The sequence below is a fragment of the Leptinotarsa decemlineata genome, unplaced genomic scaffold (genome assembly GCF_025532065.1).
Source record: "Leptinotarsa decemlineata unplaced genomic scaffold, Ldec_3_MD MMD2_tig00001719_RagTag_RagTag, whole genome shotgun sequence".
NCBI lineage: Eukaryota > Metazoa > Arthropoda > Insecta > Coleoptera > Chrysomelidae > Leptinotarsa > Leptinotarsa decemlineata.
The window spans coordinates 12,075,494-12,101,941 of record NW_027412569.1 but is presented as its reverse complement, the minus strand read 5'-3'; the positions used below and the strand labels follow the sequence as shown (position 1 = coordinate 12,101,941).

The following is a 26,448-nucleotide window of genomic DNA, read 5'->3' as shown; positions in this document are numbered from 1 at the left end:
TTCCCAAATGTTTTGATAGTCATTTTGCTGTGTTGGTTTGACCCGGTTGCAGAAAGTTTTAGTTAATCAGTACAGCCGCTGACCACCATAAAGTAACCATGGTCTTTTTTTGGTGGGTTTTCGCCTTTGGGAAGTACCTGTGAGGTCTATCGGTGACCAAGCACGGTTCTGAACGTCTCCTATTGGTAGAGGTTCCACTTTCCACCACACGTGACGGTTCTGTCCAAGAAAAGATCGTTTTGGTTGCGCAAAACCAAGGAAGAAAAGACCTCGAAACGTGACACTTTATTTCTATCGTTCTAATCGTGGGGCACTCACTTTTTAAGCTTTTCGACCTTTCCGATACGTTTCAAACAGACATCATTTGTGATGAGTTAGTCTCCACCAGGGTCCTCAAAACCTCGCTCTGGATTACTGGAGGTCGACTACTCCGTGGCTCAATTTCGAAGCTGAAATTTCCAGAACGAAATTTCGCAAATCAACGTTGAACAGTGCGTTCATCAACACTATCATTACCAATTGCCTGGTTGGTTCTTTCGGGCTGCTTCTGCAGCGCTTTGTTTCAATTTGAATTCGCAGAGGAAACTCGGCTAAATGAATAGCATAACTATGAAGAGTATAGTCATGTTACGATGACGAATAGAAATCGAAAATGCGGGGATGATTATCGTCGTCGTGTTCAGATCAGGAACTGTTTGCGATTTGAGTATTGAAGTTCGATATTGTTGCAGTTATAATTACTTAAAATTTTTGTTATATGTTCAAAATGTGGTGTCCTTAGCCAAATACTAATAGTAATAACGAATGTGATAACAACGCAGACTTTTTCCAGTGTAGTGATTCCAATAGCGATGGTGAACAATGCGAAAAAGAGATACCAGTGAATAAGATTCAGATGCATTTGAATATTGAAACACAGACAGTATGTTTTAATGTATATAAGAATCTACTTCTCAAGTTTGGTTTCGAGAGAAACAAACTATTACAAGCAACATCAGATTTGAGCGGAATCCCTTTCTCAACTGTACGTAAAATAGTCAAAAACAAACCTTATGAACGCAAGACGCGATGTGATACAGGATTACCAAAACATTTAGATATTCACCTAATAAAATCACTGAAAAATATACGACTGTTACAGAAGCAATGAGATTCCTCGTCCAAATTTTCTATTTGGACGAAACTTGGTATGACAATCACGACACAGTTACGAAAGGGTGGACTGATGGTTCCAGGATGTGTACGCCTAACATGCCTAATCATTGTGCATTGCGGAAGAAGTAAAGGAAGGGTTCCGAATTCTTTGAAATTATTTGGGAAAAACTTGAGGACTGCAATGTTGACTATCATGAGAATATAAAAGCTAATATTTTCTAGTAATGGTTTAAAAACACATTGATCCCAAATTTGGATGCAAATAGTGTGATAGTTCTTGACAACGCTTCCTATCATTCGCGACAGCTCATCAAAGTTACGAATAAAAATTCGAGGAAAGATGAAATGCAAAGTTTTCAATGGATAACAATTTGTATTTTAAAGATTAATATACCAAAAACCAACTACTAGAAGTTTAACAGACAAACATTTGCCACTTAATAGTAGCACGCTCATCAAGAATCACCATGTATAAGTGTTCATAGCCTCAAAACATTATCTTCGAGTAATATCCTGTTTGAAACATCTCATTACAACAATTCACAGGTGAATCCAATTTCGCACTGCAGCTCGTGCTCTTGTAGCAAAATTAGTTTCCGTTCAACCTACATTAGTTCTGTTTGCCATCAGACAGGACTCGTTAAACCATCTTGAATCTCATTATAACAGTAATCTGTGTGTTAAAACTCTGTTTTCCGTTAAACAGCTGTGGCTCCCTTCGAACGACAAGTCTCAAAAGTTGAAACTCCTGCGAGCTGAGGTCTAACGAGGTCTTAGCTTTTAACGTGTGATTCCTAACACGACATGGCTTGCCAGAAATTACGTTACAGTTAATTGAAATACCTCATATAGATTTTATCGACCTTCTGTGGATATTTTCAGCATCCACTCCGAAAATTTTCGATTTTCGATCGGCATGTTTTCTAGCTTTTATACTTTGATTGTTGTATCTCCTCATAGTTTCATCGTTTCTATTCTGCAGCATTTTCAGTCCAATTATACTACTTTAGTTCATTTCCTCTTGAGATCTCTAGTCTCGCCATTTTTCTTCCTTATTCTAGTTTTGGTTTCTATATTCTACGTTTTGGTCTCATCCTTTATGACATGTTCTATGTATGGGACTCAAACATGTTTCTATCTGTGCTATAGTTTGTTGCACTTTCTTCTTCGTGTTGATTTTCCATGATATAACTCATGTCTCTTCTTTTTTCTCTCTTCATCAGCTTTTTTCAAGAATTTTGAATTATTCTCCACCCAAAAACAATCTGAATTGTTGTCAGCCTCAGAGATGATACTATTAGTAGGTGCTAAGTTACTGATCTACTGCAAAATCAGTTCAGTAATTCCCTCGTGACTTGCACTTTCGAATGAAATATATTGAGCAATTTTTATATTCCGCAGTGAAGAGTGTTGCTCGCAAGTAAATAATATGTGAGTTAATTTGACTACTCTATTTTCAGAGGAACTATTCCATTTTTAGTTTCAAGAAGAAATTAAAAGTTCATTTGAGATTTTCTTAAACTGGAGAAACTTTTTTTTTATTCTCCTTACTGGTTATTGATTTCCTTTTAATATGACTCTTAGTCGAATGTTTTTTGTACACTATCTAATCAATGATTTTCATTCACTGTGATGTATTATACAGAGTGATCCAACGAAAAGTATGCACCTTGCTTTTCTCTTTTTTTCGTAACTTAACAAAAATGATCGGAAAGGTCAATTTTGCTTTTGAGGGGGACACATTTTAGATTATTCTTCTACCTGTGCCTTCAACCCCCTAGCGAGGGTGAGTAACAACCCTAAAATTTTAAATGAAAAGTGGGGTCGAGTGATATATCATTTGAAAGGGCACAAAATTATCTTTCCAATGATACCCAATTTGTTGTATTTCACTCAAACATGTAGGTATTATGAAGAAAAACAACTACAACCCAGTACTTTGAAATGTGTAATTGACTTAGTAGAATCCTACTTTAGCAAGTGCTGAAAATGCATTTGCTTCCATACAATAATACAGATTTTGTTCAAATCTATTCCTAACATTCTGTAGCATATCAGGTGTTATACTTCTGCACTCTGCTGTAATTCGTTGGCGAAGATCTTCTATGGACTCGGGCTGCGTAGCAAAACATTTATTTTTCAAGTGTCCCCAAAGGAAAAAGTCTAAAGGCGATAAATCAGGTGACCTGGCAGGCCATTCGATGGGGCCTCTCCTTCCAATCCACCGTCCAGGAAACCGGTCATCTAAAAACTCTCTTACTGGAGCAACATAGTGAGGAGGTGCTCCATCTTGCTGGAAATGAAGCCGATCATCATTATGATTTTGGTCATTTTCAATTATTTTTGTTATGAGAGAATCAATTGTATCTTCAAGCATGTTCACATGTTGTTCACATGTTCACCAGTTAAATTCCTAGGAATAAAAAGTGGCCCTACGATATGACTACCTAATATGCCACACCAGACATTGATTTTTTGAGGGTACTGGGTATAGACCTCTCGGAATAAGAGTGGGTTACTGTCATCCCAGTAACGGCAATTATGCCTATTCACAGCTCCATTAAAAAAAATGTACTCTAATCGGAAAAGCACGTGTTGAATGATAGGTGCGGATCATCAATTAGTAGCTAGCTCAGTTGTTCACAAAATTGTAGCCATCCATCAGGATCATCTTCACTGAGTTCCTGTACTGATTTGATTTTGTACGGATGAAATTTATAGGCTTTTAATATCCGTATTATGGACGAACGGGAGACACCTGAGGCTGCAGCAAGCTAACGGGTACTTTGAGTATGATTCAATTGAACATGTCCCAAAACAGCGACTTCCACTACTTAATTTCTGATCGGTTTCCGTGGCTGGTGTTTCACATTACAGACAGATCCGATATCGACAAACTTTTGTACTAACTTGGCAACGTACGAATCATTCACATTTTTCCCGGGATGACTGTTATTAAAGAGGCTAGCAGTAAGTCTAGCACAACTATTATGTTGATGATGAAGTTTAACAGTTTCAACTCGTTCAGGAATGGAATAAACCATTTTTCCAGTAAAGTTGAAATAATTTCAAAAGCAACCGAACTGAATCAATGAACGTTTGCCCAAATTCTTTTTGTACACTTATCTGCTGTTGTTATTTGAACCAAAAAACACACGAGAGAAATTGAGGAATGTAGTAGTCATGAAAATGCCGTTTTTCCGCATTTTCATTAACACCAAAAATATCGAGTAAATGTTCTTGCTTTTTTTATAACTATTCAAGTAAATACAACAAATTAGGTATCATTGGAAAGACAATTTTGTGCCCTTTCAAATGATATATCACTCGACCTCACTTTCCATTTAAAATTTTAGGGTTGTTACTCACCCTCTCTAGGGGGTTGAAGGTACAGGTAGAAAAATACATCTAAAATGTGTCCCCCTCAAAAGCAAAATTGACCTGTCCGAGCATTTTTGCGTTAAGTTACAAAGAAAGGAGAAAAGCAAGGTGCATACTTTTCGTTGGATATAGCAATATCCTTCAGAGCTAACTTCGCTTTTCATCGGCAATCGTGTAACTTGTTTACGGTGAATAAAAACCATTCATTATTAATGTTATTAACTTCATGAATTTCCATCAACCAACTGAAACCTAGATGTTCAATAATTGAAACAATACTACATGGGCTAAAAAGTCACATAGATAGCGCTAGTTACATACAGCGCCATCTGCCCGCGAATAGCAATAATGTCGATAATTCTGTCAAATACAAATCCCGAGCATTCAAACGAAAATGAATATGAAATGAAAAGGAGAGTTAACAAACAAACAAAAAAACATAAACGTGAAGTTAATAAAAGCGTGATAAAATAATGATAAAAATATACTTTGTTCAAATGAAAAAATACATGTGAAGTGAGTTCGAATTCTATCAAGGATGTTACTTACGGCGCCATCTGCCCGCGGATAGATCAAGCAATAATGTCGATAATTCTGGAGTTACAAACATACATACATACAGGTGACGCTGATAAAAGCGTGATAAAAACGCGTTTTCTCTCTCAGGCCCGGGACTTTCAGCCTAGGATAATTATATCTAGAATATCCCATCGATACATTCAATATGAATGACTCCACCATGAAGACAATCTAGCCCTCTACGATGACGCATCTCTAGTCTCCTGTTGGTGGCCATCATGCGTTTAATTAATTTTGTTCTTGATCCAATCAGTATTGATTATGAACGGATTGTTGCCTCGTCAATGCTTGCTATGACACGAGCATTCGTGACAGGCCCCTGAATAATATAGGCGATGTTATCTGTAGAATGGTGACCATACGGGGTCAAGACAAGGTCAGCTCACATGCATAAATTAATATTTTTTCATAACTCAAGGTTTTCCTGAAAATAAATTGTTGGAAATGTACCCAGTGTCAATCCCTGAATCAAAATAATATTGATGCTGAGGAGAAACTTCGTGCAATAGTACTTTTCTTGTGAAATGAGATGAAAAGTTATACAGTGAATTTCTTTAGGTTCCCCCCTTTTTATTTTTTGGACTGGTCAACTCAAAAAATTGAAATTTGGGACAATGGAATTAATGCATGAATACTGTATTTTGATGCGAAATTGACAGACGAAACTTTCAAGATGGCGACAGGGCGCCATCTGGAAAAAGAAATGAAATGGAAAGGGGGGTCTTGTGATACATCATTTTGAAGCTGCCGACGAATACTTCTCAACCCTAGAATTTGAAGACAATATCTTGACCTACTACGAAATGGCGGAACATTCAATAATTTCATGAAGACAAACACATCAATATCGATATTTCCTGAAATATTTCTTTGTATCTGCCATATGGCAATTCCAACAACCCGATAAGGTTTGTTAAGTTATTCTTTGTTAATGAAAACGACAAAAAATGTAAGTATGACAATGAACGTCATTGTTCAGTTAGAATATTCTCATTTAGTTTTTGGTTTCACTAGTAGAAAGGTACCACGTCAACAATCTTTAAAATGGTCAATTCTCGTCCATTGGAAGAAAAAATTGAAGCGGTTTTTATTTACGTAACGTAACTATATAAAACATCGGACAAACTGGAAGAACGTTTAAAACCCGCATAAAGGAACACAAATATAGTTTTCAGAACGGAAAAATAGATTCCACATATGCCAGTCATCTAATCTTGTAACGGTCTAAATTTACTTGTAAATATTGTAGATATTGTTCGTTTATTTACTATGGAATCGACAGAATTGTCATTTATTGATGACGAACTTTTCGTCACAGCTAGGGACACATCTGGTTTGTCAGTGTGCCCAACCTACATTTTCAAAGAAGTTGTTACGTTTCAATTTAGCACTAGATCAAACTGCTCTTATGTGACCTTTCAAAAACACTACCTTACCTTTTAAGATCTTTATTCAGAGGATATTAACAATGTAATTCAGTTACAAGTTGATTTTATTCATTTAACATCATATTAATGGGAATCTTCCGTTCCATAGAAAACCATACCTGAAATGTATAAGAATAAATGTATGCTCCCTGACTAACTGCTTTGACCAGTACTTACGCATTCTCCTATTGCCAATCGACGTTGGAGATCCGAAATTCCTCGCTAGGTTGAAATAGTTGTTATTGTTTGTTTCTCAGTTTACTTCGCCTATCATTTTTCAGCCGTTGCCTGCCTTATTCTCTATACCTTTCCGAGAATATTTCTTGCATAGATTGTTATTCATCACTTCCAGAAGGTTTACTGACATATTAGAGCCATATCGCCTGGAAAACAATATTAGTTAACTCTGGTTTCTGAATACTGTTTGATATTTTCGGTAAATAATCTGAATAATACGAATGCTCTAATATTTGTACTGAAAGGGAAGGATGTGGCGACTTACCTTGTATGTTTCTATTCCATCGCATGAATAAGGATTGGTAAATAGTTGAAAATAGGTTGGAACAATATATTTTGTAAATATTCGTAAACAAGGTTAAGAGACAGCTGTTGGTTGACATCTGCCGAACTTTCGTAGTATCGTTCCGTCGACTTACACCGAACTAGTTCTACAGTTGTTCACGGGTGGAGGATTTATCGGTTACTCAAGTTGTCAAGGGTTGTTTTAGGGTTGCATTGCTTTGAGAAGGAGTTTTGATGGGTTATGGACTTGTTGATATTGTCTCAAGTGGCTGTGGAGGAATTGATAGATGTATGATGTTGTGCACAGCGCCCCCTTGGTGCTTGTAGTGTAGATTGGATGCACTGTGGCAACAACTGGTTAGCTGTCAGATGTGGCAGTCGCTTAGTATTTGGAAGTTAGCCTTCGGTGAGCTTGGTTCGGAGTTCAAAGGGTACCATCAGACTGATTGTAGGATATATTTGGTTGTATTTGTGCCATCCTTCACGGGGATTATTTCTACAAGTCAGGATTGTATAGTGGAAGACTGATTGGTCATTTTGGTGTGGATATTTGCAGTCTGAAACTTAAGCTCTTTTGAGGATTTATGGTGGTTACCGAACTCGTGCCAGGTGGAAGGATTTCCGAAATTAGGTATATCTGAATCACTGTCGCATCTCTCATGTGATCTTAGCTATGATATCATTTCTTCAATTCTACAACCTTCGTTTCTCGTCTCTAGATTCATAAGAAACAGAAGGCCCTCAGTCACTCATCAAGTCCCAGTAGGACTTCCGTGCAGAGCACCGCACACGAAGAAACGTATAGAAAACCCCTTGGCCAGGGTAAGAATTTTACCATTAAATGTGTTTTTGATGATTTTAGTAATTTCTGGTTCCATCGTTATATCTCAACTGAATATTAGTATTGAAGAGAGGTTTCAACACTCATTCAATTTTCTTGATTTTTACGGGTCATATGGTTATACAGGGCACCCAAAAATATACTCTTGTTATCTTGCTACTTTGCTTAAATGAAAATATACCAGGGGTATTGATTAGTCAAATAGTCCTATTGAATGGGGGTTGAATCTCACCTTGTTTTTATCTGATTCTGATTGAGAATTTTCTTCCGTAGGGTTTTTCTTCCTGCTTTTTTTTGTCTTCGTTAAGGGTTCCTGTTTTCCTTTTTTTTTCCCCTATTTTCTTCTTGGGTCTTATTTGGTGATCCATTACTGGTCCAGCTTGTCGTGCCCTACAGGGTGATCTATCTTGGTGGTGCTACAGGGTGATCCATCTCCGCCGTACTACAGGGTGATCCACCGGTGCTACAGGGTGATCTATCTTGGTGGTGCTACAGGGTGATCCATCTCCGGTGCTACAGGGTGATCCATCTCCGCCATACTACAGGGTAGCCTAACACCATATACCGGGTGGCCCAAAAGGAGCACGCAAGTTATAATTGATTTAATTGAATATTTGTGATATACTGAGTTATTTGAATAATTGTTGCCCTTCTGTTTATTGATACCTGTTTGATATAGTGTTTGTTTATCGTTTATTGATTAAGAGTTTATTTATTGATACCTGATTGACATAGATATTTGTGAAACGGAAATTGAGGTATATTCTTCCTTTCACGATTGCTGATTGACACCGATGCGCCTACGCCTGAGCTCACGCGACGCAAACGAGTTTGTCTTACCATCCGATACTAGTATTTACGATTTCACCTACTCAATTTTCGTGGTAGTTTTACTCGACGTATTGTAGTTTTTTTGAGCGTCGTTACTACCGTAATTTATGGCTGATTGAATTCGTGGTTAGATACACCGCGCTCTGGTATGGACATTTGAACATCGCGTAGTAGTGTGAATATTGCATTGTTGTCTTAGAAGCGTTGTTGGTTAATCCATGTAAGTTAGGATTACTGAATAAATCATATTGGGGATTTTTATCTTTTATTTCCAATATTAATTGGTAAGTTATTGATATTGTGAGTTACTTAGGGTATCTGGAGGATTAAATTTACCTGGCGCCCATTAAGATCTATTTGAAATCTGCTAAGTTGTTTAACCCACTCCCGTCTCCACTGTTTAGCTTAGCCGCGGATACCCATCTGTCTTATTTGTTACCGACAGATGATTTAGTCCCCTCTTGTGGTTTGTGAGGTGACAATCTCAGAGGGACATGAGTTCGACAATGAATGAATACAAACCCCTCCATTTCCAGAAGAAAGGTTTGAAACTTAACCTGTTGGAGAGTATAGAAATAAATGGTTTCTTAAAAAATTTTCTTTGTTGTTGAAAAATGCGTTTGTTAATTAACAATCGTTTTTTGCAACTAAATATTAAAATTAAGGAACCGTTTTTTTTTAATCATAAATTATATTCTTTAAGGTTTTGAAAAAATTTTTTTTATTCTTTTTTTGATTGTTTATTTAAAAAAAATTGGACAGGGCTGAAAAATGTTACAAAACAAGTACATATGAACTAGACTAACCATTGCCAGGCATCCTACCTATCTGCACAATATTTGTTTTAGTGATGAATGTACTTTTTCTCAAACGGAAATGTTTACAGACAAAATTACCGTTATTGGAGTGACATCAACCCTCACGTTTCCCGGAAACACATCCCAATATCCAGAAAAAATCAACGTTTAGGCAGGACTATTGGGAAACCATATTGTAGGATCTCTATTTATCTGTTCTCTATCCTCTGTCCTCATCAAAATTTAACAGAGGAACTGTATTTGAATAAACTGGAAACTACTGTTGACCCTCTCATCACTGATGAAGCACCACCACATTACTCCAGACAACTAAGAAACTATTTGGATACTATTTTTCCCGTTCGTTGGATTCGCCGTCGAGGTCCTACAGAATGGCCAGCTCGCTCGCCAGATTTGACACCTTTGGACTTTTTTTATAGGGCTACTTGAATCAAAAGGTGTACGAAACTGAACCTGCCTCAATAATGAATATACGACAGAGAATAATAAATATTTGTAGAGATATTGACGTTACGGTGTTCGAAAATATTCGGCGTGAAATATCCGAAAGGCTGTTTATATGTCAAAAAGTTCAAGGCAACCATTTCGAGCTTCTTCTGAACTGATCTCAAGCTTATTATCTCATATTATGTAGTTAAATGTCAATGTATGCAGGCAATCATTAAAAGTTCCACCATTTAGTAGTAGTTGAAGATATTGACATTACTTTTATTCTAGGGTTGTGAAGCATTTGTCAGGAGCTTCAAAAAGATGGGTCACAAAATCCCCCTCTCCATTTATTTTTCTCCAGATGACGACCAGTCGCCATTTTGAAACTTTCATCTGTCAATTTCACTTCAAAATAAAGAACTCGTTTATTAATTTCATTATCACAAATTTCAATTCAAAAATCTCGAAATTTATTCATAAACATTCCAAAAGATTGAGTTTGAACTCTCACTTTTCTAATAGCAATAATTCATAGTCGTAGTTGAACAATGTGAATTATTACTTTCGCACAGGATCCTCTCTAAGAGCGGCTCAAGAACATCTTATAGTGCTTGTGTTTTGGTCTTAAATGATGCCCCTTTGTCGAAAGATGGTTCATAAATGTGGAAATGGTCTACATATTCAAGAAACCACCTCAATGTTCTTTTATGCTTTGAGAAAAGATTCTTCCTGTTTGACCAATATAAAGCTTTGGACAAGAACCACAAGTCAACCTATATGCCACTATACATATAGTTAGCTGAACGCCTCCAACCACCACCGACTGGTTGAACAGAAACGTCACATGATAATGATATAAATAATGTAAACCTAGAAATTTCACTGTATCCATTCAGGCAACTTTATACATAACCAACAGAATTACATTAATATTCCATTAATTTCAATCCTGCTCCATTATGGCGTCCTTTATCTTTTGTGGCTCGGAATTTCTAATTGTATTTCGTTGCGCCCATTTTCGGCATCTAAAAGCCAACCCGCTTCAAGTGTAAATAGACACTGCCAGGATCAGTGATTGAATGTACGAGGAGGATCCCAGGTGAGAGATAATGTCGAAAATAAAACCATTTCGTTGTTTCGTGTTCGAGCTTGGAGACAAAGGTGTCATCTTGTGGCTGTCCCAGTAATTGTTTTTCAAGTGGTGTTCAGTCAAGAGAAGATATAATTGGATGTTAATGAGGAAAATTATAAAACCGTTGTCGTAAAATATCATCTGCTCGCAAATTTTGGGAGACAAACAACAACGTGAATACACCTAATTTTTGAAGTGATACCACAACACCGTATCATAGACATATCTTTCCTGGAGACCATCTGGGGTATTTCATTCCAGAATCGGCAGTAAACATTTAAAAGAACTGCTTGAGAAGCGTGTTATAGACATATCTTAACTGGAGATCTTCTGGGGTCTTTCGATTTAGGACTCCGGTGTTACATATGTGATTTCTGACCCAATAAAGTTCTCCTATAGTTTCTTCTTCTGTTTCTATGCTAATAATCCTTTATGTCATACATTCGAATTGTGTACATCAGCTTGAAATGTAATCCTGTCATATAGTCTCATGATAAATACACTCAGAAGGTACCAACTTCCGGTTAACCACATTGAACCATTAAGTTCCTTACAACTTGTGTGTCTTTTATGCACTCCATGAATAAGACTGAGGTAGGAGTTCTGAATCTTTTGCAGTTTTTTATTGTTCCTACTTGTGAGACATTATCCGTAAAGTGTCTTTGCCTAGTTCAAAGATGAAAGAACTATCACTATTGCTATTGGCATCAAGTGCCAATAGCAAAATGTGGACAGTTTTTCAATATGTCTGCGAATGAAGAAGATATAGGCAAAAAAATAATTTGGGATTATTTGGTTTTTCCTGTAATCTCCAGAACCAAAAGAGCTAATTTCGATTCCTTTACATCATTGAATAGGTCTCTAAAATACACAACTTTGCCAAAATTTAACCGATATTCTATCTCTTATCTTTTACGAGATCCCCATGTACAGAAACGAATTTGAATAGCCCTGTATATAGTGCAAATTTGATAATGAAAGTTGGCGATTAATTCTATCAATCTATTTCAATCATTGATTTCTATCGTTTGTCAACTTATCAACTTATCGTTGATACACCCTGTATATAATTGTTTCCTGTCAAACTCGGTTTCGAATCCCCAAAAAATGCGAAAGAAATCAACTAACTTGAACCGGGAATGTAGATCGTCGAATTTTGAGCCGTTTCACATAAAACAATAAAAGTTATTCATAATCTCCTTCATCATTTGCAGAATCCGATGTCAAAGGAGAGGATGGCGAATTTGTGCGCAGGATGTGAACGCTACATTGGCACCCAAGGAGGCGGAATGGACCAAGCCATCGCTTTTTTGGCCAATGAGGGTGAGTATGTTCTTCTTACAGTAGCGAAATAATTACGGGGTATATTTTGGGTAGGAAAGGTGTGGGTGTTGTTGACGGAATCACAAATCTACTAGGATAATGTGATTGATAATGGAACAACGCCCATCTTTCATAGTTATCGTATAGATAAAACCAAATGGACCTGCAGATTTTTATTTTGAATGAAAACCCTGCCATTTCTAACATTGAAACCTCAATGTGAAATTGATGAAGATTTCAATCGAATGGTTTCAAAAAACATGATCTTGTTATCAATATATCTGAATTTTCCTGTTGTCTTGTTTGGTTTGGTACATAAAACATAAAAATGAAGGTAAATGCCAATAGATCTTTACAGTTGCTGCAAAAACAAACTATTAAATCAATATTACTCGTTAGTTCTATAAAAAATGTTGCATGCATCAAGAAGCAACACCTAAACTTTTCCATTTCGGAGGAAAATCGAAGTTTCAACAGTCAGAACAACAGGAATTCAGGAAAAAGAAGAGAATCCAATTATTGCCACGTTTATATCAAATGTTAGTGATGTCATGATCATCGTTTTCGATCGATTTTGAAAGAAGTACTGATGAAAAAATTTTATAATCATAAAACGGGAACTGTTATACATGTAATGTCTATCTATGCGGTTATCCCAATATCAGTGTGAAAATCTATTGGATGCATTAGAACTTTCTTATGTCAACTATTGTGATTATGTCTATGATATTTGGTGTTGGAGCATTTGATTAATTTCTAAGAATCCAATATAGGTGATAGATACGGATAAATTTTGCTTCAAAAAGATTCAGGTGGTAAAATTAACACAATTTCAAAACATAGTCTCTATTACATAGTATTATCTTCAATTGAACTTTTTCTTTTGTCGAAAATAATGATACAAAAAAAAATCAGAAGAGTTTTATCTTCTCGATCAACAGTGTACTATTTTGAGTTCCTGGTATACAAATATGTATGCTTGTTGGTATTCCGAAGTTACATGGGAATGTAAACAACTCAAAATTACGGTCTGTGTTATGTTAACTGTGTCTGTGTTTATTCTGATTATGCACCAAAACTGCGTATAATTTCTAATACGAATGGATAACAATAAGTTTCCATTATATATGATAAGTTTTACTGAAAATTACAAATCCAATTCGACTTCGTATAGTCTATACGAAGTCAATTCGAACCGGTAAATGGAATACTAATGTACCGGGTCTGATAAATTTACTAGTTAATACCATATAAAACCTCCCAAATGAAAATAATGATCAGATTTAGTATGAGGTCCACGCCGCCCATACCGTACAAAGAAACTGCCGCCATTCGGTAACTATTTAGTTTTCATGCCGTTCGACATGACTTGGTATATACTATATGAGTTCTCAGATGAAGTTCAATGAGTTTTTCTACAGACATTCGAGGTTTCGAGGAATAGGAGAATTATTATTATTATTATTATTATCATCATTAGATACTACTGCTTTCATTTTTGATCTTTGGTAGTCCAACCATGAATGAGAAGAAACTGAAGATTTCAATCATTGAGAATTTATATATTTTATCACTTAACAATATCATTTCCAATAATAGTGAATTAATGTGGTTTGCAGACACATATTCGTCTATGATTGCAGTGCCCCTTTCTTTTTCCTTGAATTCGACACAGGGTGTGGCATGTCGCGTCGCCAAATAAAGTTTCGCACGCCAAAGTCTTTGTTTGTGATTGACCTGAAAATAGAAATATACCTTGTGAGAAAAAAACAAGTAGTTCGATAGTTGGAAGGGGTATATTTTCAATAGGGATTAATCATTTGGAAAAAAGATTTTGGATTTCTACTTCTCCATCTTTATACAAGAGGCAATAAGGCGTGTTTTATTCCGAAACATCGATGTCCGCCATTGAGGATGACAGTTACTCAGCTATATGGCCTAGTTGTTCATGGCGACTGTGTGTGTCAAGATTGAGTTTTCACGTGGGAAATACCATGAGCTGAATTCTAGCCGGGCTTATTACGAGGCCATTTTGCCAGTTCAAAACAGAGATGTTGCATACATCGAGCTGGGTAGACATATGTTTTTTATCATTCGAATTTGCTAGCATGAATAATCCATGTGAATGATTGATAGAAGTGGTCCCAAGATAGTTCCCTGAGGAACTTCAATGGATGTGAATTGTGTTTCTGATGAATATGAGACGTAATATCTTTACATGCTAAAGCAGATTATGATTTATAGTATCAAACATCTCTCTGACATCATAGACACTTGCATATGTGAAGTTCGAATTGGAAATAATACACTAAACTTCCACTGTAACACCCTTATATTTGAATATTTGAAACAGCAACCGACTAATGCAACAAACATTCATGAAAGAATATTCATTTCTATTTTCCTATCGCTACCCCTCATACCTTACATAACTCATAAATACTCAAACTATCGAAAGAAACAATGTGTCATCGAATTCCTTTTCACAGCCATCATTTGCCTCCATCATTGCCGTCGATAATTACGGAGTGGTCCATCCACTTCTTGAAGCAAATGAGGATATTGTGAAAATATTGTGTTGTTCACACACACAGAGACTATCTAAAGTGGAGTCCAGGTTATTTGAGTCAATCAATGCAGTTGAAGAATTTCTATTCTGAAAATGGATGGCTCAGCATTCAGAACGGTGATAGGACCTTGTCCTGATAAAAGAATAATGTGATGGACCTTGTTCTATACCGATACTATTTACTATATACCTATACTATACATCGGAAAAGTCTAGGGATATTTTTAAAAATGGCAATAATTTTTTTTTTAGATCGCTTTAGGGAAAAAAAAGTTGACGGGTGATTATTAAACGAATGTAACTCACAACAAAATTTATTAAATGGTCAAAAATACTGAGTGCGCATATAAGCAAAACTAAAAAAAAATATGGCTCTTCTTTGGCACCCCGAAAAAAATCATAATACAAAAACAATTGGAATCAGTACAAAGTATGCCCTCCACGCTGGTTAATTACGGCCCTACATCTATCGTGCATCGACAAAATGAGATTGTCAATGTCTTGTTGAGGTACATTTGCCTATTCAGCGATTAAAAGCTCTCTCAATTGAAACGTTGTGTGAATGTTCCCCATATGCGGAGTAATTCTTCGTTGAAGCATGTCCCACACATGCTCGATGGGATTCAGGTCCGGTGATTGTGCTGGCCATGGCAATACATCAACTCCTTCGTTGGTGAGCCAGTCAGTCACTACACGCGCGACATGTGGACGAGCATTATCGTGCATTAGGTGGAAGTTTTCACCAACAGCACCAGCAAACGGACGGACGATAGGTAGAAGAATGGTGTCGAGGTACTGTCGAGCTGTGAGGGAGCGATTTGGAAAAACGAGATCGGTTCTGCCGCCAATCATGATTCCGCCCCATAGCATTACTGTATCACCTCTGTATGTGTGGACTTCCTGGACGTGTCTCAAACGTTCATTATTTCCAGGTCGTCTCCACAGTCTTACTCGACGAGAATCTGGATGAAATCCAAATCTGGATTCGTCTGTAAACAAAACTGTGGCCCAATCATTTGCATCCCAGTTTTGATGTTCTTGACACCACTCTAATCTTCTACCGCGATTGCCTCTCGACAAAGGTGGACATCTAAGTGGCCTTCTGTTGTGGAGATCTGCTTCATGCAGTCGATTTCTGACAGTATCACGACCAATGGTTACCTGGTGCGTCTGCTGCAACACGTTAACCAACTCAGGTGCTGTGATTGTCGGTTGTCTTCTTGCGGTTAAGACCAAAAATCGGTCTCGAACTGCAGTTGTAGCGCGTCCTCGCCCTGGATGTTGTTCGACTGGACTGCCAGTTTCATGGAAACGCCGCCACAATCGACTGATAACACTTTGGGAGACCCCCAAACGAAGAGCTACATCATTTTGTCGCATGCCACCTTGAAGAAGCCAATGGTAAGTAATGGCGTTCCATGTTAAAGCACAATATTTCCAGTTCAATTGCTGAGCAAGAACTGCATAGAATGTACAAACTCGACACTTTCAGATTATTCATTTCAGCCGAAAACCTACAGTTTGTAAAAAACTTGATAAAAGATTAGTTACCGTTTTTGCAGGCTTTGTTCAACCCATAGAAATCTACAGGGTGGTCGAGTGTACTAATTTAATCGAAATTAAACGACCTCGTGCATATATTTTTATGATATTTAGTATGTTATAAAAATATCCCTAGACTTTTCCGATGTGTGTATATATCTATACCTATACTATGTATCTATACACTGTCCTATACCTTGTCCTATGCCTTGTCCTGCTGAAAGAACAATGTCCTGCTAAAATAATAATGCCTCTCATCTCACTTTTCCTGAATGGATTCGAAATTATCGAATGATTATGGGAGACACTGACAAGATGAATGATTTTTTTTCTTATGTATACGATGGAAGCCCGGAATAATTAATTATTTTCGAATGTGGAAATAATACCGGATATTTGATCAATACTAACCCTCCGCTATCTGGATATCTTCTGCTTCGTCTTTTTCACTCTCTGGTTTGCAGATAACTTTCACTAAGAAGCAGCATATTATTAAACAACATACAGTAGCGAATTTCATGATTTACGAGACACAATTTGCATACACTTTCGAATCAACTACTCTCACGAGAGTTATATACTTGAATGATCGGGCATTTCAGAGAAAACGAAGGAAATTCAGGTATTCCTTCATCTCATATTGGGACATCGCATAATTTGTTATAGACCAGTCGACGAGCTTTGGTTTTCGTATTCGAATAATTCATAACAAGAAAAAGTTGACACTATGAAATGAAAAATACGCAAGATGTTACTGTGGAAACAACAATCCTTTCATCTACAGTAGAGGGTGTCTATTTGAAAACGTACTTTCTTCTATATTTCGTGATGTAAAAATAATCAAAAACACGTCAAATTCATTTTCAAGGAGACATTTTTAGGAATGACAATCTCACTAAATGTTGGAAATGTTATTCGTTTTTCTTAAACCTTGTCAAAATCCCCCTTAACATTCAAACCAACTTCTGCCCGAAGTTCTCTGCACGCAGCTGTCAATCTTACCTTCGAATCTTCCAAATCGGGAGATCCTGTTGGCCATTCTATTGCCCTTCTTGGACCAATCCATCTGCCATAAAAACTGTTGTAAATGGGATGAATTCTCATTATTCAATCGTTTTAAAAATAGGTTTTGACTTTTCTCGTAATGACTTTTATTGATATTTCAACAACTGAACAACTGGATACTTGCAGTAAATGCTTTTCGCCAGAGGCTCAGCCTCAGGTCCAATAAAAGTATTCCCAAGAATACCAGCCCAAACGTTCACTTCTTCTCGATACTTTTCACGACTTTCCCTGAAAAGTCGCGGGTTTTTGTCACTCCAGTAGCGACAATTTTGTTTGTTAACTTGCCACTTGAGTGAAAACGTACATTCATCCGTAAATCGTTTATGAAATCCATCATTGTGTCACAAAATTTGAAAGAGCCGTTGAAGAATGTTCACTGTACACGGTCGGAATTAATTCAACGTTGGTTCTTTCCCTACTGATTCGTGAGACATTGCTATTTGGCGTGCTACAGTGCGAAGGGACAGTAAAGGTGCTTGAAACTTCCATTGGCACTGTTTCATCCAAAACACAAAATCTGTTGGTTTATTCAACACAGACCATCGAAAAATGCATTGACCTCCTAATTTATCACATTAAAAAAATCGTAAATTTGGTCTTGGAAGCTGGTGTATTTCCAGAAATATTGAAAATCGCTGTGGTGAAACGAATATTAGTAAAATAATAGAAGAAATTATAAAAAAACGAATTTTCAGTTTTGTACAAAAGTACAATTTAATTTCTGATAGTCAATTTGGTTTTATGGAGGGTAAATCAACACTAGATGCAATGGCCGATTTAATCAAAAAGATGTACGCAGCGGTACACTAAGGAACCGGCCATCTGTGTCTTCATTGATTTGGCAAAAGCCTTCGATAACATAGGATTTAGGGAAAAATCATTGGATTCAATAAATAGCTATTTGAATAATCGGCAACAATGTGTACAAATAGATAACACCCGGAGTAACAATAAAGCTATTCGTTATGGAGTTCCACAGGGCACTGTTTCAGGACCTATTCTTTTCATACTTCATATCAATGAGATGTTTAACCTACCCATTCCTGGAGATATAACTGGCTTTGCTGATGATACGGTTGTTTTTTTCAAAGATCGAGACTGGAACACTCTGAAAGAGAAAATCCAAAATGCACTACCAGTTTTATTCAAGTTCTTCAATAGTAAACTTCTGACAGTAAATGTTGGAAAAATAGTATACTTACCACTGACCAATTATGAACCAAACTTACCCGATTTCGACCGAATTGAAGTTATAATTGAAAACCAATCTATGCTTCAGATGGAGAACAGAACTGTTAAATATCTCGGTATCACAGTAGATAGTCATTTGAGATGGGATGCTCACATCTGTAACATGATAAAAAAACTCCGATTCTTTTTGAGTAAATTCAAATATTTAATTTTTTTTTGATATACATCACCTTCACATCATGTATTATACACTTGTTCAAACACACATCAATTATGGAATTATTGCTTGGGGTGGAGTAACTAACAACTACCTGAAAAATCTCGAAACACTACAGAAATGAATTGAAGGGGTTATATTTTTAGGAGTGATTAATTTTTGGGAAAGAAAGTTTTTGGCTTTCTACTACTCCATCTGATACAGAAATGGCTCATAAAAATTATACTCAGTAAAAAACGTGACCGTTCTAGTAATGATCTTTATAGGAAATCAGGGTTTCTTGATATTCACCAAACTTTTTTACTCACACTCTTAGTATACCAAAGAAAACGTATTTCATCAAGCAAACACGTACATCATATATACAACACCCGATATATGAAAGAAGCCTTGAAAGTACCTCAGATGACTAAAACTATTGGACAGAGATGTTATGTTTTTCTTGCTCCCAAACTATTCAATAAAATTCCAACTGAAATTAAGAATCTCAATTTACTGTCCCTATTTAAGCGGGAAGCCAAGAAATGGATCAAAATGAAACCAAGAAATGAGATAACACTGTTTGATAGACCTCAAAAATGCAAATTGAAATGTATCCATGTTCTAAAATCGTATCTACTTGTGTATCATTTGATAAATTATAAATTCCATTCAGCATATCAATTATATATATGTATGTAATTAGTATTATCGATTTTCTTCATTATTTCCTCATTAGTATTTTGATATTATGTGATTGTGTTTGTGTTTGTTTACTATCGTGAAATTATTTCATATATTTTATTTATTTATTTAATTGCTTTCCGATTTTTTAACCAATATTTTATAAATTTACTATACAGGGTGTCCCTGGACTTCCTCTTTTCCTCTCGGGAATGTATAGATGGGGTCAAAATATCACCAGTACTTCATATAACTTTTTTTCCTAAAAGTCTTCGTAACCAAGTTACGGGCCCTCGAAGTTACAAAATGAAAAATGTTTTTCTTTGATAACTTTTCAAGTGAATATTCAAAATCATCCAAATTTTGGTAATTGACTAAACAAATGAATTCCTTCGATGAGCTTTCATGCAGGAGTCAGTTGTTTTGCTACAAAGTCAGGAACGGACTACCCCCGATGGTCCACACCCCAAAACTTTGAAATGACAGATATTTTTCAATATTTTTCAACAAAATAAGGTTACTTGGACAATTTTATGAATAAAAGTACTCGTGTGGAAAGTCGATCGGAGCAACGAGTCTTGATAAAAATGTAGTTCTACTCGACGACATCAAACCCGCTCGTCCACCATTATTTGAAATGAATAATTATCAAAGCAGAAATAATAATGATAAGGTAAATTCAACAACATTTATAACAGGAATAATACAAAGTATGCTAAAATGAAGTCGTAAACAAAAAGTACAGTACCTATATGGAAGTTTAAGTCACAATTGTGATAGCAGATATTTTTTCAAAAGAAATATCAAGTTCTGTAGATTCGTGGTGTTTTTAAACTAACAAGCTACTCTACTATGAAATATCGAATTCATTCCATATTTTGTATGTACATAATACGTGTGGAATAATCACGTTTCGTGTTGATCAGTTATCTGAATCTCATGAAACTCAACATTCGAATGTTTCAAATTCTTCTTCACAGCTAAACTGTTGAGAAGTTTCACTGATAATTATAATTTTATGGGAGAAATTCTTTAACACGAATCTAAATTTAGCTGAAAAAACGCACATCGGAAAAAATATTTACTATACTAATAAAAAGCAAACGAATGAAATACAAAAACGGCTGCACATGATCAGGTGAAAAATATCCAGGGAATAATTATGTTCCATTTCTTTCACAGATGTTGACAAAAAAACCTTTTAGAAAGTTTTGATAAAAAATGAGAAACTGGAATGCGATTTTGTTTTGTTGAGTGGTGCGTTGTCATATGACTATCATTGTATTGTCAATATTCTATAGGATATTTTGAATTTTTTTGATATGGCCGAACAGTTTACATTCAATGAATATGCAGATATGCATGTATTTTATGGACGAACATTTTGTAATGCTGCAGAAGCTCGTCGTCTGTATTCCGAGCATTTTCCCAATCGAACGGTACCGTCAAGAGAAACATTCGAGCGTGTCGATCGCAGCTTGAGGGAGACAGGTATGTAATAATTGATAATTAATTTGAGCACGTTGTTTTATTTCGATATTATTGTAGGTACAGTTTTGCCAAAACGAGGTGGTGAGGGCGCTCCTAGGACTGTACGCACCGTTGTATTGGAGGAAAATATTTTGGAAGCCGTCGCTGATGATCTTTCAATGAGCATCAGAAATCTATCAGAACAGTTCCATACATCCAAGTCCACTATTCATAGAATAATTAGGGAACAACTGCTCCACCCATTTCACATCCAGAAGGTACATGCCATGACACCTCAAGATTTTCCAGCACGACTGGAATATGCCAATTGGTTCATGGATAGGCAAAGAGAGGATATGACTTTTATTAATCGAGTTTTATTCACTGATGAAGTGGGTTTCAGTAGAGATGGAGTTATCAACTCTCATAATCTCCATATATGGGCCGAAGAAAATCCCCATGGGATATTGCAAACCAAACACCAACGGAAATTCAACGTGAATGTTTGGGCTGGTATCATAGGAAACCATCTTAAAGGACCATTTGTTCTACAGGACCGATTGAATGGAGAACGTTATTTGGAGTTCATTCAGAACGATTTGAATGGACTTTTGGAACATGTTCCATTGCAAACCCGAAGAGATATGTGGTTTATGCATGATGGCACTCCTCCTCATTTTAGTTTGATTGTGCGTGACCATCTGAACCATATTTTCCACAATAGATGGATTGGTAGAGGTGGGCCATATTCATGGCCATCGCGGTCTCCGGATTTAAATCCATTGGATTTCTTTCTGTGGGGGCATCTAGAAAGCCTTGTTTACGCCACACCTATTCACACAAGAGATGCATTGTTGAATAGAATAACATTACATTGTGAAGCCATACGAAACGACCCTGGAATGCTATTTCAAGTACAGAGAGGGTGTCTTCGCAGACTAAGAAAATGTATAGAGAGAGAAGGTGGTCATATCGAGCAGTTTCTGTAGCGGATTTTTCATTTCTGTTTGCTCTTGAGGCTCTTGAGTTTCGTTAGTTAAACGTGTTTGCATTATAAAAATTCGTTATGAACATTTTACCTATCATTTCCATTTTCCTCAAAAACTAATATTTTCGAATAATGGTAGACATCTTAGGATAAATGTTGTTGAATTAACGTTATCATTATTATTTCTGCTTTGATAATTATTCATTTCAAATAATGGTGGACGAGCGGGTTTGATGTCGTCGAGTGAAACTACATTTTTATCAAGACTCGTTGCTCCGATCGACTTTCCACACGAGTACTTTTATTCATAAAATTGTCCAAGTAACCTTAATTTGTTGAAAAATATTGAAAAATATCTGTCATTTCAAAGTTTTGGGGTGTGGACCATCGGGGGTAGTCCGTTCCTGACTTTGTAGCAAAACAACTGACTCCTGCATGAAAGCTCATCGAAGGAATTCATTTGTTTAGTCAATTACCAAAATTTGGATGATTTTGAATATTCACTTGAAAAGTTATCAAAGAAAAACATTTTTCATTTTGTAACTTCGAGGGCCCGTTACTTGGTAACGAAGGATTTTAGGAAAAAAAGTTATATGAAGTACTGGTGATATTTTGACCCCATCTATACAGTCCCGAGAGGAAAAGAGGAAGTCCAGGGACACCCTGTATATTTAAAAATAACTAGTTACTTATTTTAGAATTCATTGTATAATAACCTCAGTGATCCACGCGCAGGTTAGCCTTTGTGAATTTTCTCTGTATTTGTTTACTTGCATTCTTCAATAATGAATAGAAAGTGTAAGTTTTGATTCTTTGGCAAATAAATATTATTATTATAATTATTATATTTCAATTACTGTTGGGATACCTGTCATTGAACATTGTTGCCGTTCTTCTTACGCATCTTTGACAGTCCCTATAAATGAGTTTTGTGTTGGAGTCTGAACACTATTGTTGAAAACAATTCAATGAAAACTGTAACTTGAATAAGTCATTGATTATCATCAAAATTCAGTAAGCTCCATCGAGAATGAGGTTGATGTGCCCCTCATAATAGATCACACTGTATGAACAATCTCATTTTGCAATTGAAAAGTCATTCATCACTCATTCACAATGTTTGTTTAACAATTCTCCATTATCTAATGAGTGCCAGATAATATTTTGAATAACTTATACTTACCGATTGTGTAAACACTTTTTCGAAATGCAATATAGCCCAATAGTTCAGGGAAAATTGTGTTGCGACAATTGATTTCATGTCAAATTCAATACATCCATCTGTTATAGAAACGGAACTAATTTTTTTCATATCGCGAACTGGGCCAGTTAATTTTTGACAACCAGGTCAATATTATTAAGGGAAACGTAGTAAATGTTACAGGTTATCCGGCAACTGCTTTCGAGCTATAAATATATTTATGAAAGGTCAAGGAAAGATTCTGATTGCTAATAAAAATAAGAGTGTCCGCTTGGTTCAAAAGTTCATTGCATCTTGATGGTAAATTGACTGGAAGTTTCAGATTGTTCTAAAATTTTTGTTCGTTTTTATGAATAAATTCCGTCAGCATAAAAATTGTGCGCTCGAGAGAAGGCTCTACCGGTGAAAAAGTCATGGCAGTGCTTGAAAATATGATGGTCGATTGGAGAGGAGAAGAACATACTTCCAAACGTGACAATTTCTGTCGATGACTCAAATCGTGAGATACCAACATTTCGAATTTTTTTACCTTTCCAATACGTTTTGAACTATCAAAAACCGCATGGGAGCTGACGCCCAGTCCTTCCGTCATCCCACACACCATACATGTGTTTTCTATGCCGATGACACAATTATTGTCTGCTCAGACAAAAATTGCAACAATTGACTGAAAATCTCTGAACTTGCTGAAATCCAAGCTGAAAAATGGTTCAATGCGAATCTTCTCAAATTTAATATGGAAAAAACCCAGAGACTGATATTTTCTTCCAATAACCTACTTTTGGAAGGATAATTTCTAATGCGGAATATCGGGACACATGTCGTCCGTTGTTCAAAAAATTGGGAATCATGACTCTTCCATCGATTTTCATTTTTCAGTCACTGCTGGAGGTACCTGAAATTAAGGGCCATCTTTTAACTAACTCCCACTTTCATAACTATGAAACACGTGGTGCTAATGTTATACGACCTGCTAAATTCAATCTATAGAAATCTTTCAAGAATTCCTTAGATGTTACCTTTACAATATCTTGTCAAGAACTTATCACAGACACGTTTTAAAAAGGGCATGAAAAAATTTCTCATTGATCAAGGCATTTATAGTATAGATGAATATATGACTGCTTCCATGGTAATGGAACGGATTCATCTTAAACGAGAGTGCGTGTAATAATTTCTTTCAAAAATGTTATTGTATTTTGTTATACAGTGCTGCTTGTAATAATGTATTTTAAAAGTTATTGTATCCCTTTGGGGTGCCTTGTGTTTTCATCATACTGTAGTGTTAATGTTTTCATTTTATTTAGGTAGTAGTCAATTTTAAATGTTTGATTCATCACCTGACTTGCTACAAATGTTTCATACATATACGTAGTCAAATAAACTATCTATCTATCACAGAATGACAGCCTTTTGCATCTGTCCGGCTAGGCTTTCTGCCTTAGTGCGGCAGAACGGTATGATTTTAAGTTTCGAGAGTATAGAGGGCACCATTCCACCAAGGACTCCAATCATCAGAACAACCATCTTGACAGAGAGTGGTTTGGATAGAGTCTGCGGAGTTCGAAGAGAAAATCTCGATATTTTATCCGTTTTTCCTCCTCTTTTCGGACGATATTCGTCTCGCCAGGAGCTGAAAACTACACGACGAAAATCGTCTTGCTCTGGTGGTCGAGAAGGACTACATCAGGCTTATTAGCTTGTATGAGCCAGAGGGTGGGGAACGAATAGTTCCAATAAATTTGGTACTTCTCGTTAACTTTTGAAATTTTAAATTTCAGTTTCAATTATTGAAATTGAGGTTTCCTTTGTATTATTGAGGAAAAAAGACCTTGAAAATCTAGGAACATTTTATTGATAAACTATATCTGATAACCGTGATAGTTAGCTTTGAAAGTCAAACCTGTTTTCTGGTTATGATAGTTATTTGACTTCCTTTTCAGTCGGGTGGCAATTTGAAAGTTAATTTATTCAATTGAAACTATTCGTCTTAGGTATTGCATTACCAGTCATCTACAGTCGTACAATGCCATTGGCAAACAAAAAATCAGTAAGTTATCGGTCATAGATAAACGTAACGAAAATTTGTATCATCATCAATTGAATTATAACATATCAACAACAACTGAGGCGAATCATTTTCTACAATTGCAAACTCTTCGATTATCGCACCATCCCCCTCGTTTCCCCAAAAACAGACAGTGGATCCCACAAGCAGCATCATTCAGTTTGACTCCTTTAGCTTCTACGCTCAACACGTCACAAGTAAATCTTTTCACCCTCACATGTTCTGAAAAAAAAAACAAATTTAGGTTTTTACTTTGAAAATAGAGTAACTGAAAAAATATGCCAACTGCATTACGTAATGAATAGCTTCGAGAATTGGATTATGTTCGCAAAACTATCACAACCGTCAACGACATCTGCCCTCACGCGTCTGCCCGCGTTCGGGTCGCTTTTCGGCGACGGCGCTTCATTGCTTAGCCCTTCTAATCCGCGCATCGTCCCCCGTCGTCTTACAGTAGAAGCGACGCGTAATGGCTTACTGCGTTGCGTCAAATTAATATTATCGCGATAACTTTTAAATGATTCGTCCAAATTACTCAGTGTACAAGACAGACTTCATCTACATGAAATACTTAAAACGACAATTATATTAATTTTTACAGAATTAATGTTCTGCATTTTTTTATTTTCATCTCATTTATCGGTTGGAATAATATTAGGAAGAACCAATACTGTTGTTTATTTCAAAATCAATCAGAGTTTTCATGAATCTTAGAGAATTTTCACCTTTCTCAATCTGAAATAAATAAAAAGTGATGATGAACTTTTCACAGGTGTCAAAAAAACAATTCTAGTTCACCCTGGTAAGTTACTGGCTACATTCAATAGACTTTTCGGAAAGGAAAATATGCCCAAGGGAGCTAGAAATTCCTTAGATAACTCATCTTAAAGTCTCGGGTCCAAAAACTCGAATCCAGATTTGAGAAACTAATTATATCTTGCCTTTTTTCTGTCCAGAATTCAAATCAGTTCCAAGTCTCTTTGAGAGATAAAATATGTCAGAGTTGTTAACTTCATTGAATCTCAGTTATCTTCCG

At 36.2% G+C, this 26,448-nt stretch overlaps 2 protein-coding genes across 4 annotated transcripts in view; one reads left to right on the top strand and one right to left on the bottom strand.

The window, feature by feature from the left end:
- The window catches only part of Galk (N-acetylgalactosamine kinase), a 60,456-nt gene that overhangs the window by 5,777 nt on the left and 28,231 nt on the right, over positions 1–26,448 (top strand). Inside the window, exon 4 of the mRNA XM_074176526.1 lies at positions 12,330–12,438. Coding sequence (XP_074032627.1) covers positions 12,330–12,438 — 109 coding nt within the window. The remainder of the gene's footprint in view (positions 1–12,329; positions 12,439–26,448) is intronic.
- LOC141482737 (uncharacterized) lies at positions 13,980–25,484 on the bottom strand. 3 transcript variants are annotated; one of them, XM_074176527.1, is made up of 4 exons: positions 23,327–25,484; positions 18,844–18,961; positions 18,652–18,722; positions 13,980–14,175 (listed from the first exon to the last, which is right to left on the bottom strand). In XM_074176527.1, exons 2-4 carry the CDS (start codon positions 18,939–18,941, stop codon positions 14,042–14,044), a joined length of 303 nt encoding a protein of 100 aa, XP_074032628.1. In that variant the 5' UTR covers positions 18,942–18,961; positions 23,327–25,484; the 3' UTR covers positions 13,980–14,041. The 3 variants fall into 3 exon arrangements, 2 of the variants coding, with proteins under 2 accessions (XP_074032628.1, XP_074032629.1); XM_074176528.1 differs by lacking the exon at positions 23,327–25,484 and having other exon boundaries at positions 18,844–19,753; XR_012465694.1 differs by lacking the exons at positions 18,652–18,722; positions 18,844–18,961; positions 23,327–25,484 and adding an exon at positions 16,961–17,560.

What these genes read in the sequence shown, in the direction of transcription:
- LOC141482737 (XM_074176527.1), bottom strand. Translation starts at nt 18,941, where the DNA reads ATGACTATCTACTGTGATACCGAGATATTTAACAGTTCTGTTCTCCAT. An exon ending in TTCAATTCGGTCGAAATCGG is followed by an intron (nt 18,723 to 18,843) that starts GTAAGTTTGGTT and finishes TTTCTCTTTCAG; the next exon opens with AGTGTTCCAGTCTCGATCTT. An exon ending in AGTTATATCTCCAGGAATGG is followed by an intron (nt 14,176 to 18,651) that starts GTAGGTTAAACA and finishes TTCTATTTTCAG; the next exon opens with GTCAATCACAAACAAAGACT.